The 15,134-nt window shown below is 43.5% G+C and overlaps 1 protein-coding gene across 1 annotated transcript; it reads right to left on the reverse strand.

Annotated features, from left to right (window-relative positions):
* Window positions 1–3,932: 3,932 nt before the first annotated feature.
* On the reverse strand, window positions 3,933–12,037 carry LOC308627571 (uncharacterized protein C2orf78; the record flags this gene model as incomplete). The annotated part of the gene is given in 7 exon segments (XM_081253881.1): window positions 3,933–4,097; window positions 5,149–5,793; window positions 5,795–6,996; window positions 6,999–7,055; window positions 8,334–8,466; window positions 8,468–9,084; window positions 11,938–12,037. Coding segments are annotated over 7 exon segments (2,919 nt in total).
* Window positions 12,038–15,134: the final 3,097 nt, after the last annotated feature.

Consider the following 15,134-nt stretch of genomic DNA (forward strand, 5'->3'; position numbering starts at 1 on the left):
GCTCACAGTGACTGAGCTCATTGTGGCAGTGCCCATGTGGACATTACCCATGGTTACAGTGCTCATGGTGATAGTGCTCATGGTGACAGTGCTCTCATTGATAATGCCCATGGTGACAGTGCTTATGGTGATAGTGCTCACGGTGGCTGTGCTCATGGTGATAGTGCTCACAGTGGCAGTTCCCATGGTGACACTGCTCATGCTGACAATGCCCACTGTGATAGTTCCCATGGTGATGGTGCCCACAGTGACAGTGACAATGGTGACAGGGCCCATGGTGACAATGGCCATGGTGATAGTGCTCATGGTGACAGTGCCCATGGTGACAGTGCCCATGATGACAGTGCCCATGGTGACAGTGCTCACGGGGAAAGTGCCCATGGTGACATTACCTACAGTGATACTGCCCCTGGTGACATAGCCCACGGCAACAGTGCTCATGGTGGAAGTGCCCATGGTGACAGTGCTCATGGTGATACCGCCCATGGTGACAGTGCACATGGTGGCAGTGCCTATGGTGACAGTGCTCGTGGTGACAGTGCCCATGGTGAACATACCCATGGTGTCAGTGCAAACTGTGATAGTGCCCATTGTGACAGTACACATGGTGGTAGTTCCCATGGTAACAGTGCTCACGGTGATAGTCCTCATGGTGATGTTGCCCATGGTGACAGTGCCTACGGTGATAGTGCCCATGGCAACAGTGCCTTTGGTGACAGTGCTCATGGTGACAGTGTTCATGGTGACAGTGCCCATGATGGCTCCTGCAGTGGCCCCATTTCAAAGAGCAGTCCAGCAGAGGCATGGCACTCTCCAGGTCAAGACGTGGCGACCAAGGGAAATGGTAAAGAAACACCCCTTGGGACAGGGGGAAGATGTAGGAAGACTAAGACATGGAGATCACCTTCCTCCCCACAGATACATCAGAAATACATCTACACGTGGAACAACTCCTACAGAACACCTACTGAATGCTGGCAGAAGTCCTCAGACCTCCCAGAAGGCAAGAAAGTCTCCACGTACCTTCATAGGGCTAAAGAAAAAAGAATAAACAGAGACAAAAGAAGAGGAACAGGACCTGCACCAGTGGGAGGCAGCCTTGAAGGAGGAAAGGTTTCCACACACTAGAAGCCCCTTTGCGGGCAGAGACTGCGGGGGGTGGAGGGGGAGCTTCGAAGCCGCAGAAGAGAGTGCAGCCACAGTGGTGTGGAGGGCAAAGTGGAGAGATTTCTGCACAGAGGATCGGTGCCGACAGGCACTCACCAGCCCGAGAGGATTCTCTGCTCACCCGCTGGGGCAGGAAGGGCTGGGAGCTGAGGCTCGGGTTCGGCTGGAGTGCAGGGAGAGGGCCGACAGTGTGAAAACAGCCTGAAGGGTTAGTGCACCACAACTAGCCAGGAGGGAGGCCAGGAAAAAGTCTGGACCTGCCGAAGAGGCAAGAGACTTTTTCTTCCCTCTTTGTTTCCTGGTGCGCGAGGAGAGGGGATTAAGAGCGCTGCTTAATGGAGCTCCAGAGATGGGCGCTAGCCGTGGCTAAGGGCGCGGACCCCAGAGACGGGCATGAGACGCTAAGGCTGCTGCTGCTGCCACCAAGAAGCTTGTGTGCGTGCACAGGGCATTATCCGCACCTCCCCTCCTGGGAGCCTGTGCAGCCCGCCACTGCCAGGGTCCCGGGATCCAGGGACTTCTTCCCAAGGAGAACGCAGGGCTCGCCTAAGGCTGGTGCAACGTCACGCCAGCCTCTACCGCCGCAGGCTCGCCCCTCATTCTGTACTCCTCCCTTCCCCAGGCCTGAGTGAGCCACAGCCCCCAAATCAGCGTGTCCTTTAACCCAGTCCTGTCTGAGCGAAGAACACACGCCCTCCGGTGACCTACATGCAGAGGCGGGGCCAAATCCAAAGCTGAAATCAGGGAGCTGTGCGAACAAAGAAGAGAAAGGGAAATCTCTCCCAGCAGCCTCAGGAGCAGCGGATTAAATCTTCACAATCAACTTGATGTACCCTGCATCTGTGGAATACCTGAATAGATAATGAATCATCCCAAATTGAGGAGGTGGACTTTGAGAGCAAGATTTATTAATTTTTCCCCTTTTCCTCTTTTTGTGAGTGTGTATGTGTATGCTTCTGTGTGAGATTTTGTCTGTATAGCTTTGCTTTCACCATTTACCCTAGGGTTTTTATCCATCCATTTTTGTTTGTTTTGTTTTTTACTTAAATTTTTTTTTCTTAATAATTATTTTTTATATTAATAACTTTTTAAAATTTTACCTTACTTTCTTTTCTTTTATCCTCTTGTTTCTTTCTACATTTTCTCCCTTTTATTCTGTGCCGTGTGGAACAAAGGCTCTTGGTGCTGCAGCCAGGAGTCAGTGTTGTGCCTCTGAGGTGGGAGAGCCAACTTCAGGACGCTGATCCACAAGAGACCTCCCAGCTCCACGTCATATCAAATGGCAAAAATCTCCCAGAGATCTCCATCTCAACACCAACACCCAGCTTCACTCAACGACCAGCAAGCTACACTGCTAGACACCCTATGCCAAACAACTATCAAGACAGGAACACAACCCTACCCATTATCAGAGAGGGTGCCTAAAATTATAATAAGGCCACAGACACCCCAAAACACACCACCAGACATGGACCTGCCCACCAGAAAGACAAGATCCAGCCTCATCCACCAGAACACAGGCACTAGTCCCCTCCACCAGGAAGCCTACACAACCCACTGAACCAACTTTAGCCACTGTGGACAGACAACAAAAACAACGGGAACTATGAGCCTGCAGCCTGCAAAAAGGAGACCCCAAACACAGTAAGTTAAGCAAAATGAAAAGACAGAAAAACACACAGCAGATGAAGGAGCAAGGTAAAAACCCACCAGACCTAACAAATGAAGAGGAAATAGGCAGTCTACCTGAAAAAGAATTCAGAATAATGATAGTAAAGGTGATCCAAAATCTTGGAAATAGAAGAGAGAAAAAGCAAGAAACATTTAACAAGGACCTAGAAGAACTAAAGATGAAACAAGCAATGATGAACAACACAATAAATGAAATTAAAAATACTCTAGAAGGGATCAATAGCAGAACAACTGAGACAGAAGAACGGATAAGTGACCTGGAAGATAAAATAGTGGAAATAACTACTGCAGAGCAGATTAAAGAAAAAAGAATGAAAAGAACTGAGGACAGTCTCAGAGACGTCTGGAACAGCATTAAGCGCACTAACATTCGAATTATAGGAGTTCCAGAAGAATAAGAGAAAAAGAAAGGGACTGAGAAAATATTTGAAGAGATTATAGTTGAAAACTTCCCTAATATGGGAAAAGAAATAGTTAATCAAGTCCAGGAAGCACAGAGAGTCCCATACAGGATAAATCCAAGGAGAAACAGGCCAAGACACATATTAATCAAACTGTCAAAAATTAAATACAAAGAAAACATATTAAAAGCAGCAAGGGAAAACCAACAAATAACACACAAGGGAACACCCATAAGATAAATAGCTGATATTTCAGCAGAAACTCTGCAAGCCAGAAGGGACTGGCAGACTATATTTAAAGTGATGAAGAAGGAAAACCTACAACCAAGATTACTCTACCCAGCAAGGATCTCATTCAGATTTGATGGAGAAATTAACACCTTTACAGACAAGCAAAAGCCAAGAGAGTTCAACACCACAAAACCAGCTTTAAAACAAATGCTAAAGGATCTTCTCTAGGCAAGACACACAAGAGAAGCAGAGGGTGAATTTTATGGCATGTGAATGACATCTCCAAAAAATAATTTTGAAAATGAAAATTGCCAGTTTTCCTATGGTCACTGCCCACGATCCACTGTCTCCATCTATCCATTCGCCCCACTGCATTCCTTTTCACGCCCACCCCCTGCCGCTCTCGCCCATTCTCACTGCCTCAAGCTGCCCCACGAGGCCTCACAGGGAGGCCCTGAACCGCTGGGTGCCGGCGTCCTGTGGCTGTTGGAGCAGCTGCCCAGTGCCCGTGCCCCCACCGCTCTCACCCATGAGAGTGGACGCTTCCATCAGATTTTTCTCGTGCATTTCAGTTGACGGTGATGTTGACAGAAGGCGGCACGCCCCCTGGTCAATGAAGGAAGCCCCTCAAGTTAGTATTTAGGCCTGTCCAGAAGTCTGATCTCGTCCACCAGTAACCTCAGGATGCTGTGCTCTGAAAGCCAAGTTGGCCGCCTATGGTCACTTGCAAATACTGAGGACTTCGGAGGCATTTGGGCCTCAGATTGAGGCCTTGTACCTCACATGCGATGTGACCTCAGCCCTGTGCTGTACATCTCTAAGTGAAGTGGCACAGGAATACTGGCCTTGCCTGTCGTTGCCAGGATTAAGTGAATAGTGCATTAGCTGCCCTGGTGCTTAGGTGTTGAGTACATGGTGATTTACATACCAGGCCCTATTCGTGGGCCTCCTGAGGCAGCAGTTCCCTTGGCTCTGCCTCTGTCGTCAGCTGCCCCTATGATAATTCTGAGGCCTAGCCACCCTTCTGATAGATTTCCCTATTCCTCCACTATAATCACACCTGCATAAGGCAACTCAAACCTTTCAGAGATGTGTCCTGAACTTCTTGTTTTCTTAAATACCTATGTGGTGGTTGTGCGACTTAAGGCCCAACCTCCCCAAGAGACTTTTGTCTATTTCTCCTAGTAAACCTAGACTCACCTTCCATCATCTTCAACTGCACTAAAATTTTGTTCTTTCAACCCTGACCTCTGACCCTGCTTTTTACTTCTGTCATTTCATCCTCAGTCCTGCTTCCTTTCATAAATCCATAAATCTCTTTTAGCCTTCCTAGCCCTGGGCCAAGTTCCTACCACTTTCCTCAGTTTTTACCCCTTTCCTCCCCTTTCCTTCATTCTCCCATCCAACTTTCAGTCCTTCCTTTCTCATGCAGACTTTGATTCCAACCCCATCAAAATAAAAGATGCCACAGATAGCAGCATCTCAAAATTCAAAAGTTTTATTACTCATCTATTAATTCCATTACATTTATTTATTCAGATTTATTGTTTTAAAATATACGAAAATAAATAGAGAAATTTATACCTATCTTATCTATATATGGAAGAAGAGCTGGTAACCAAGGTGGCACCAACAATCCTAGCAGCTCTTACTTTACATATCTGTAGTAGTCAGCAATTTCCATTTCTTTTTTCCTCTCAATGAAAAATTGTAGTTTCCCCAAAGAGGTGTATTTGGCAGCACTCTCACATTGTTTTTGACCGGCCTCTTCATGGCCTCTTGCTATGGCCTCTGCTCTTATTCCTATGGGCTTTGACATTACTGGCTCAGGAACATTGGGTTCCCTCCATGGAATACGTTGCTTGCTGAAGTCATGGAGTAGAAATGGGGTTTGGAGCTTGGGTGGGGACTGGCGCTTAGTCACAGCAGGGGGAACAGGCTCCCGCTGGAGAGAAGTGCAAGATGAAGTTTTGTAGGGTGCAGGCCTAGGAGCAGCAGACTGAGGGACACTAGGATGGATATGGGCGGTCCAACCCGGTTGGGTTGGGTTGGTCACAGTTGGCTGAGCTGGTTTGGCAGGACCTTGCAAAGAGGCAGGAGCTGGCTGCGATGAACTGACTGCAGCACTTTGAGCTGAGTTAGTAGAAGCAGGCTGGGCACGGTCAGCCACAGCAGGCCGATGTGAGGCCAGAGACTGTGGCCTCTGTGGAGCAGGTCGAGCTTGAGCCTTCTCCCAGGCCGAAAAAGGCAGAGGTGTCAACTTGACCTTCCCAGGAGGAGGCAGCTCATACTGGGATGGAGATGGATGGACACTCTTTTTCAACACTCCTGCCTGGTTTCTGGGCTTCGACTTGAGTTTTCTCAGGACTCTTACCCTCACGTGGGGTATGCCGCCATGGCTGGATAGGTGGGGGTGGCTGGCGGTCTTTAGGGTTGCTTGAATTTTCCAAGACCCGACAGGAAGAGAGCCCAGTTTTCTTATCATTCTTCTCCCCCAGTGCATGAAAAACCTTCACAGACTCCAGCATGCGCATGCCTAGGGAGGTTCGAGGCTTTTTAAAGCTCTCTTGGATAAGCTCAGTTTGGTGTTCCTTTCGCTTCATCTGGGGAATTGTTGGCTTCTCTTCTGCCTTGACTTTGTTCCCTGACTGCTTCTTCTCTTCAGCCTTCTTTCTTCCTCTGGTCCTTCTGGTCTTTTCCTGCCCATGGCTCTTAGTTTTGCTGATTTTTCTGGATGGAGCTTTGTGAGGTTGGCCTTTAGAATGCTTGGCCGTGTTCACAGGAGCCCTGTCACTGACTGCAGCATTGCATAGAACCACTTCTCCCCCTAACAGGCACTCTGGATTCTTTGGCTGGATTTTGGCCTTGGGAGCACCACTGATAGGCTCAGAGGCTTTATGTTTGTTCTTCCTGGGTTGATCAGAGGGAACCTTTATGACACTTGGCTTTTCCTGCACCTGATTCACCTTAATGGCTCTGGTGTCTTTGGCTTTGATCATGTTGGGACCTTTGGATTGATGAAGATCTTTCAAAGAATTAAAGGGCTGGGGAAGGTGACTATCCTCCACCAGTGTAGTAATGTCTACAAAATCACTGCTAGATTCCATCCCATTTTCAAGTGTCCCTAGGTCCTCAAGACTCAGGCTGTTCTTTCCCAGATCAGCATTTTCAGAACCAGGCTGCTCCTCTTGGCTGAGGGGATCAGTGAAGGCCAGGAGCTTTGGAATATCAGGGATTTCTAAAGGGAGTAGTGGAGGCTCTTGGTTTTCTCTTGGGATCTGGTAGGCATCCAGAGGCTTTGAAAACTTGGCTTTCATATCCTCCAAGTTCTTACTCTCTATTTGTCCCTGGCTTGGAGCTCCAGGCAAGACCAGGAGACTACTGGCACTCTGGACTGGAGCTGTCCCTGAAATGTCCCCAACTTCAGGTGGTGGTTTACTCTCAAGTACCTGAATATTTCTGCTCCTGCAGGACTTGGGGAGTCCTTGAGGTTGTGTCACACAGATGTCTGGCTTGGAGGTTGCAATCCCAGGGAGTTTTTCATCACCAGGGAAGTCTCCATCCCTAAGAAGCAATCAAGGTAAAAGTCAGTCCATGATAAGTAAGAGGCTCCTCCTAAACACAAACATAGCAATCATGTGCCTTGAAAAGTACATTATTGCTGTGTTCATGTTTAGGGGCAAGATGGGAAAGGCATTTCTACTAACTCTTCTTAAGGATCATGGACAGTGTTCTATGCTACGAGATAAGTGGTGACTGTTGTAATTCTTACTGGTGATCATTTCATGTCACTGATTCTTGGTTTTCTTTGTATTTCACAGGATTGTTATAAGTGAAATAAAAAATGAGTCTTATTTTTCAAAAATGAAATGTTTTACAAAGCCTAGCATTCTCATATAGAGCCCCTTCAATTCTCCCCACTTTCCTGAGAGGCTAAGAACACTTCACACCATGAACTAGGAGAGGGAGTAGAGCCCTTCCTGATGAAATAGATAAACAAAGACAGAGTCTTAGCCTGCTTGCTCTGGACAGGATCTCAGACCCTAAGGTGTTAAATCCTGGTATAAATTAAGGAAGTGAGGACAGTTAAACTGGCACTATCATAACAAGAGTTCTGAAACACCTTCCAAAGAGACTCTAGCAGTAGATTAGGGAAGGGAGAGATACAGTGTGGTAGTACAGGGGGAATGATCGGCTACAGCAGTGAAAAATGTGGTACCTATTGGTATGCTCTCAGGGTTCTTGTACATGGAGCATAGATGACCTTTACAGTGTCCCTCCCACCTTCCCACCTGCATTAGGTGTTCTTTTTTTTCAATTTATTTTCATTTATTTATTTTTTGAACTTATTTATTTTATGTATGTATTTTTATGGCTGCACTGGGTCTTCATTGTTCTGCACGGGCTTTGTCTAGTTGCGGCTAGCGGGGGCTACTCTTGGTTGTGGTGTGCAGGCTACTCATTGCGGTGGCTTCTCTTGTTGCAGAGCATGGGCTCTAGGTGCGTGGGCTTCACTAGTTGTGACTCACGGGCTCTAGAATGCAGGCTCAGTAGTTGTGGCACATGAGCTTAGTTGCTCCAAGGCATGTAGGATCTTCTCAGACCAGGGCTTGAACCCATGTCCCGTGCATTGGCAGGCGGATTCTTAACCACTGCACCACCAGGGAAGCCCTACGTGTTCTTTTGTAGAGCCTAAAAACAGAGAGCACTGAGCGAAGGTAGTGGTTATTAAGGGCTCAGGATCTAAATTCTACCTGTCTATACACCACTTCCCAGCTGTAGATTTGACCCCATTTTTGAATGCTGACCTCATTGTTCAACTTTCTTGCTGTTTGTACTCACCTTGAAAACTTGTTTCTGTGATGCGTTGAGCAGACACAGTGTAGTAGATTCCAGAGGTGGAATCTGGTGGTAAGATATTTGTGGGCTGAATCTCCTTTAGTATCATTACCATTTCTGGTTGCACAGAGGCCCTACCTACTGCCTGTGTATGACACAGAGCCATAGGATTGCAGGCAGGAGCCAAGTTCTCCATACAGTAAAGACCCCAATGTGCCTTGGTTATAGTAATATCCATGGCTTCCTTCCTGGTAGGGAAGTGACAGGCTATGTCCCTGATTTGGAATCTGAGATGGTGTTCCCTGAGCAAGGCTGGCAGAAAGTGATGGATATAGAGGGACCATGTTATTGGTGTCTGCAGTTTTATCATACTGGGCTGCCATAAACATGGAGGAAGCAGCTGTGTGCTGGTCAGTGAGTGCCAGAGTAAAGTCTCCGAGTGAAGAAGAATTCTTTTCAGTGCTTTCTGTGATGTCCCACTCAAAGACACCTGGATAGGAAGCAGCTGAAGTGGAGATCTGGCTCTGGTCAGTAATTCCAGATAACATACTTGTGCTAGAATGTTGGTGAAGGTCGGCACTACCCATGAGTTTCTGGAAAGAGGTACCAGTAGCTGATGCCGAATTGACGGCAGGAGCAGAGACTCTGGAGAAGTTGCAGACACTTCCCGTTAGGGGAGCTGCATTGCTCACCACAGGAAGAGAGTGCTGCAGAGAATTTAGAGTTCCAAGTACAGATGGACTTTGGCAATTTTCTGTAAGAACAAGAGGGTGATGAAAAAATCAGGGAGATTAATAAATTCTCACTATGTTTGAGGAACAGCATTATCTTAAGCTTCTTGCTATCAGGACACCTTTAATGTCAATACTTACTGAGAAACCAAAAATCAGACAGTTATGATGGTTGTAAGGACTGAGCAGTTTTACACTCTTTTGTATTAACTGCCTGTGCTCCCATCTTGGGCACAGATGGGCAGAAGACCCAAGTGGTATGGTTCAGATATTGTTCTCTAGGATGGAAGCAACCTTCTCCCTGCCCTATCTTTCCCTTCAGCCTGCACTAGTATTTACTTCTATGCTATTTCCTAGACTGGAAGCATTTTAGAACTAGGAGGTCTTAGAGAACTTCTATTTTCACAGTCTCATTTCATGATGAAGGAAACTGAGGCTCAGAGAGGTCAGGTTGACTTGTTCAAGTTCTCTCATTATGTTAGTTTCCTTACCAGGTTTCAGAACCTAAGTATCCTGACTTCCTTGCCAGGACGCTACTCTGAGCATGATACTGCCAGAAAGCAGGAGAAATAGAACTTATAATATAGGCATTTTTTTTGGCTGTTAGAAAACAGTACTGCTATTACCATTGTAATCTTCAGTGTCTCACTTTGCTTGTGCAGTTCCCACGCTATTACCTAGAGTTCACATATAGCTCAGTCCAACTGGTAAATTTGAAGAGTCATTTTTACCCTCTTCAAGCCTCAAAATGATTACCCAAAAGTGATTTTCTTAAGTGCTTTTGGAAAGAAAAAAGTTATCTGATTATTTCAGATTGCTCATCTGTAAAGTGGTTATAACACCACCACCAATAATAATAGCAGTAATAATTAATACATGAATAAACTGATATATTGCATATGATTTATATGGAGGAAGATACAATAAGTTCTAGAAAGACAAAGAAAAATCATGAAAGACATATTACATAATGAAAAAGAAATACATAGTTATTAATGAAAACTGGGGTATGTGGCAAGTATCAAAGCATAATGAATTTATTAACAAATGACATTCTGTACCATACAGTCAATATTATGAAAGTGAATTTTGCCCACTCCATTTTCATGAATAGTATTAATCAAAACACACGATAGAAGGTGATTTTGAATGAATTCCTAGCAAATACATACAGACAGAGAAGATACATCAGTAATAATGCATAACAAGGAACAAAATGCAATAAATGTGAATGTATAGGTAGCCACATATATATAGACAAGTATTTCAATGAAAACTGGTACAAAGCAGACAGCAAAATAATAAGTGTAAAAACTTTCATTATTCTGCTCTTACATATTTTTACCCAGCAAGTAACAGGTGTTCAGCCTGCTAGAAATATATATTTCAAAGAATAGAAATATATAATAAGCAGAAAAGAAACTTAAAAAGTATGAAGAAGCTTTACATATTTATCCTAGAACTTAGAATATAATCATCTTCAATATGTAAGAAGATGACATCCCAAAACCTAAAAGAACCATCATCATTAGAATCCAATTAAAAAAGATTTTCAAATGTAAGAAAATCCAGACGACTCCACAATATTGTTTTAGATAAATGGGGAAATTTTTTCTCTTTTTTTGCCGCGTCGCTTGGCCCTGGCAGTGAAAGCACCGAGTCCTAACCACTGGACCGCGAGGGAATTCCCGCAATGTGGTATTAGAGATGTGGGGCTTGACTTTTTCTTTTCCTTCTTAGGTAGCTAAGATATAAAAACGAACGGTGGCTGTTGATCAATGTGCTCTCTGTGTTAGGAGGGAAAGAACTGTAAAGATGAAAAGCAACCTTGCTTTAGAACCTACATATCACACAAAGGAAATAGTCTTTCTGATTCAATTTAGAAGATATCATTTACAATTTTTAATTGGTAAAAAGTCTACATAGCTCAAAATTTAGAAAGAATAAAACATTGAAATGCAAACCCCTAGATAACCACTTTGGTTTCTTGTATATAGGAAGCATCATTTCTAGAACATATTTCTAAAATGTTTACATTCAAAACTGTCAAGTGCCATCTCTATTCAGAGAGGCAATAAAAGAAAAAAAAAACTGAGTATGACTTTTCCGATAAGCTGCTGTTCCTGGTGATACCCTGTTCTGTCCTTACTTTCCTTCTTAGTCTGTTAAAATAAGGATTTGCCACAATGAACTTTGTTTTGCCCTGCTCTGAGCAGAATTCCCTCTATGCTGTTTCTGCTTTAATTTAAAATCTTTGGTTCCCATCAACATTCCATTGCAAACTACGTTTTTCTTGAGAGCTCCTCTATGCTTTCCCTCTTCATTCTTATATTTTTTCCTATCTCTTGGTCCCTGTTGGCCTGTGCTGATGAAAATAATCCTAAAGTTCCTTACGTTTGACTCTGTTCCTCCCTCTAGACCAGTACTCTCCATCCTCTCTCCCTATATTCTCTTTTCAACTAGTCGAATTATTAGTGGAGGGAGACAATTAGAGATGAAACATCTTGGTATATATTGCTAGTTTTCTATGTCACCTGGCTTTTCTGTGTTTATGTTAAAACACGCTTGAGAAGTCTCTGATTTCATTTTCTACATGGGTACCCTTTAAGGCTCAATATTAGAAAAGAAAGGGATCAGAATGATCAACCAGTGTAGTATCCTAACCTCACAGGTAACGACAAAATTAGGCTTTGTGAGACAGTCAATGATTTGTCCAAAGTCACACAGAGAGTAAATGCCAAAGTCAAAAGTGAAATTAGGTCTCCAGATTTCTAGTTCAATACTTTCCCTCATTATTCCATGCTATTTAGAATCTACTACTAAATTTAGGGGCAAAATAAATCTAATGAAAAACTTTATAAAGTTTCTTTCCTTACCTGACATGGTCAGAGAAGAAGAGAAAACGTCAACTGCAGATACAACGGATGAGGAGACAACACCAGAGGATGTCTGAGTGGCTGCAGCTGAACGGAGCATGTGTCCAGTAAAGTGGTCACTGGTTACTTTACTTCCCCCAGGCTCTTACATTAGGGAAAACATTGCAACATTTCTTACACATGTTCATTAATATAATTAACTAACAGTTAACTTGTATTCTACAGAGTATTATATTTTATGTATCATATACTTAGAGCTATATATATATCTATTTAATTAATATCTTTAGGAATGAAAGAGCCATCTACTTTGAACTATTACAGTTGTTCTGAAATCATACCTTCCTAATTCGTGAACGTATAGCAGCTTTTAAGGAGCAAAAGTAGGGATTCAGAAGCTCTTTTTGTAACTTGGTTAAAGAGTAGGGTGCAGTTTGTTGAGTGTACCTTGTGGAGAATGTTGTGGTCCAAGGCTCTTCTCTTTTAGCTTCTTCTCCTTGATTCCTACCTTCCTTGGGCTGCGCTATGCTGGGCCAGGTTGGACTTACATTTCTCTTCTGCTTTCTTTTTTTTTTTTTTCCATTATGTGCATTGTTTCTAGGACAAGCCTTGATCTTGCATTCTTACCCTCGTGGATGTTACTTGCTGTCAACTTCCAGCAGGAGGAGTCTTCTTTTCAGTGCTTGATGCTTCATAAAATAGACTCTGCCCATTGGAAGCAAATAGCAGAGAGCTAGGAGACAGAGCTGGTTGCAGACCTTTCCTCTTCCAGCCTTTGGTTGCAATTCTTTTGCCCATAATTTGCTACCTCTGGTTCCTTGGGCCACACAGGTATCCTACCATCCAGCTCTTTTATATGCGAGAGACATTCTGAATACTGTAACTTTTTCTTTGCACAGAAGTATATACAGTGTGGCAGTACTGTAATCCCCTCCCCCTTGCAAACAGCCACTCTAGAATTTTGGTCCTCTAGGATTCTCTGTCTTGCATGCTTGGGTGCAAGGCCAAGCAAAATGAAGAGGAGAATAATTAGGGAAGGAAGAGGACATTGGTGGAGAACTGGGAGCAGATAAGGTGAAAGGGCCCAGGAGAAAAGAGATTCATGTAGAGTTTTTGGTTTCTGTGGGAAACAAGTTGACACACTTTGGCCTCATTTTGTATAACCAGAACAGACAGTCATAGATATAAGTAGCTCGATATTGCAGCAACTGCCATGAATTCTGTACACTAAAGAGAACAGTCTTACATGTATTTCTCATTTTATTTTATGTCATATTACCTTATTAATAGAATTCACTGGTATGTTTGTAGAATACACATTTTTTACAATGCTCTGGTTTTGTCTACATGGTTATTTCCTTGTCATATTTTTAAGGACTCAAACATTGTAAGACATATTGCATGTTTTTCTCATGACGATTGTTTATCTTGAAGCATCATGAACGAACTTGACCTGTTGGATTTTGTGGAGAAAGTTTAAAAAGGGTCTGTGAAAAAGGCATTGTGGTGAGTCGCATTATGCACCCAAGCGTAAGGAGCAGATATCTGCCATCAGCCCAACTTGGCCTGGATTGCCTCTGTTTTAGTTCCCGTGGTTAGTGCTTTTCTCCCTAAGCACTCTTGTGACTGTGATAATGTGAGTAAGGGCTGAGTTGCTGTTGATTTATATGTGAGGTTAGCCGGTTTGAGGGAGGAAATCTATGGATCTAGTCATTTTCCTTGGTGCTAAGCTTTCAGGGAGGGGTGCAAAGATTGATATTTCTGGGGACTTTTCTAGTACCAGGAAGATATCCCATAGATGGGACCTCCAAAGACACACGTTTAATTTTTAGGCCTGTTTTTCCTATTATGAGATATGAGTTGTTTCACTGATAGGGATGATGCTTATCTGAGGAGAAATTGTGAAAGGTGTTGTAGTATAGAGATGTGGCTTAAGCTTTTAAGTTTTTCTCACGGTTTTTCCCCTAAGCTTCCTACTTCAGATGGCCTACTTGCATGATACTAGTATGTGATGTGAGGCTAACATCTTACTAAATACCTGCAAGCCAGATCAGTGTCTCTTTTCTCTATATTTCCATGGAAATCAAGGGACCCATAGCTACTGCAGGTCAGGGTGGGTGGTGTGAGATTGGGGGAAGTGTGTTAAGACACATTTTGGGATCAGTAAAATGTTTACATATTAAAATATTCAGTTCCAACATTCAATTCTATTGAGGCAAACCCTAAGTTAGGCTTTTCCTGGTTCCAAGCCTACGTAACTTATTTGCTCTCCCTAGTTCCAGCCATTAAACTTTAGCTTGCAGGCTCAGCTTCATCTTAACCTCTAAAAGAATCTTACATGTCGGGGGAAGAAATTAAAGAGCTCTATTTCAACACTTAGGAACATCAGGCCCTACCCTGACCTAAACCTTTATTCTTAGAGTTAGGGTATCGTCTTGTCCCATATACCCACTTCCTGCATTTTGAACCCATCAGGTTAACTGAGACATGTCTTGGTGTAACATCCCCAGTTCATCTATCCCTGAGGCTCTCCTTAATTCTTCCCATTGTCACATTGTGATTTAATTAAATACTGGAATCCCTCAAACCCTTGCATGGTACCTGAGGCCCTATGGGATACTGGTCGATCTTGTTAGTGTCAAATACTTAGCTGTCTGATTCTCCAAATATCCCTTGCTCCTATATTTTCCATCCCAGCATACTACATACCCATTAAGGCATTGTTTCATCTCATGTTGCACCCACTCCCATTGAGAGGCCTACTCTTTGCTACTTCCCATACTTTCTGGAAACCCTGTTATGGCCAGGTCTCGATTTGTTTGTGTTCCCACCCAAAGCCTGTATCTTTTAGCAAGCTGGAACTATAAGGCCAACATAGATTTTCTAGTTTCTGATAGATTTATGTCACAATTTGTACATTGTCATGTCTATAGATATTTCTATCAGTTGTACTTTTTGGCCATTACATGCCTATTGGATATTTTTCATAAATTGCAAAAGAATATTTTATGACTTAGCACCAAATTGAATGTGCCTAATTGTAAGTTTGTAAACTATGTTGTGCTCACTTGTATCTTGTCTTTATCCAAACAGTACTTTACTAGTATTGTCCCATTTGTAATTATGTGGAAGTTTTCAGAATTGTGAATAAATGCTTGTGGATTGAAACTTGATTAGACTGTGACTGTCCCAGATAC

Source organism: Mesoplodon bidens (genome assembly GCF_964165515.1).
Source record: "Mesoplodon bidens genome assembly, chromosome: 14".
NCBI lineage: Eukaryota > Metazoa > Chordata > Mammalia > Artiodactyla > Ziphiidae > Mesoplodon > Mesoplodon bidens.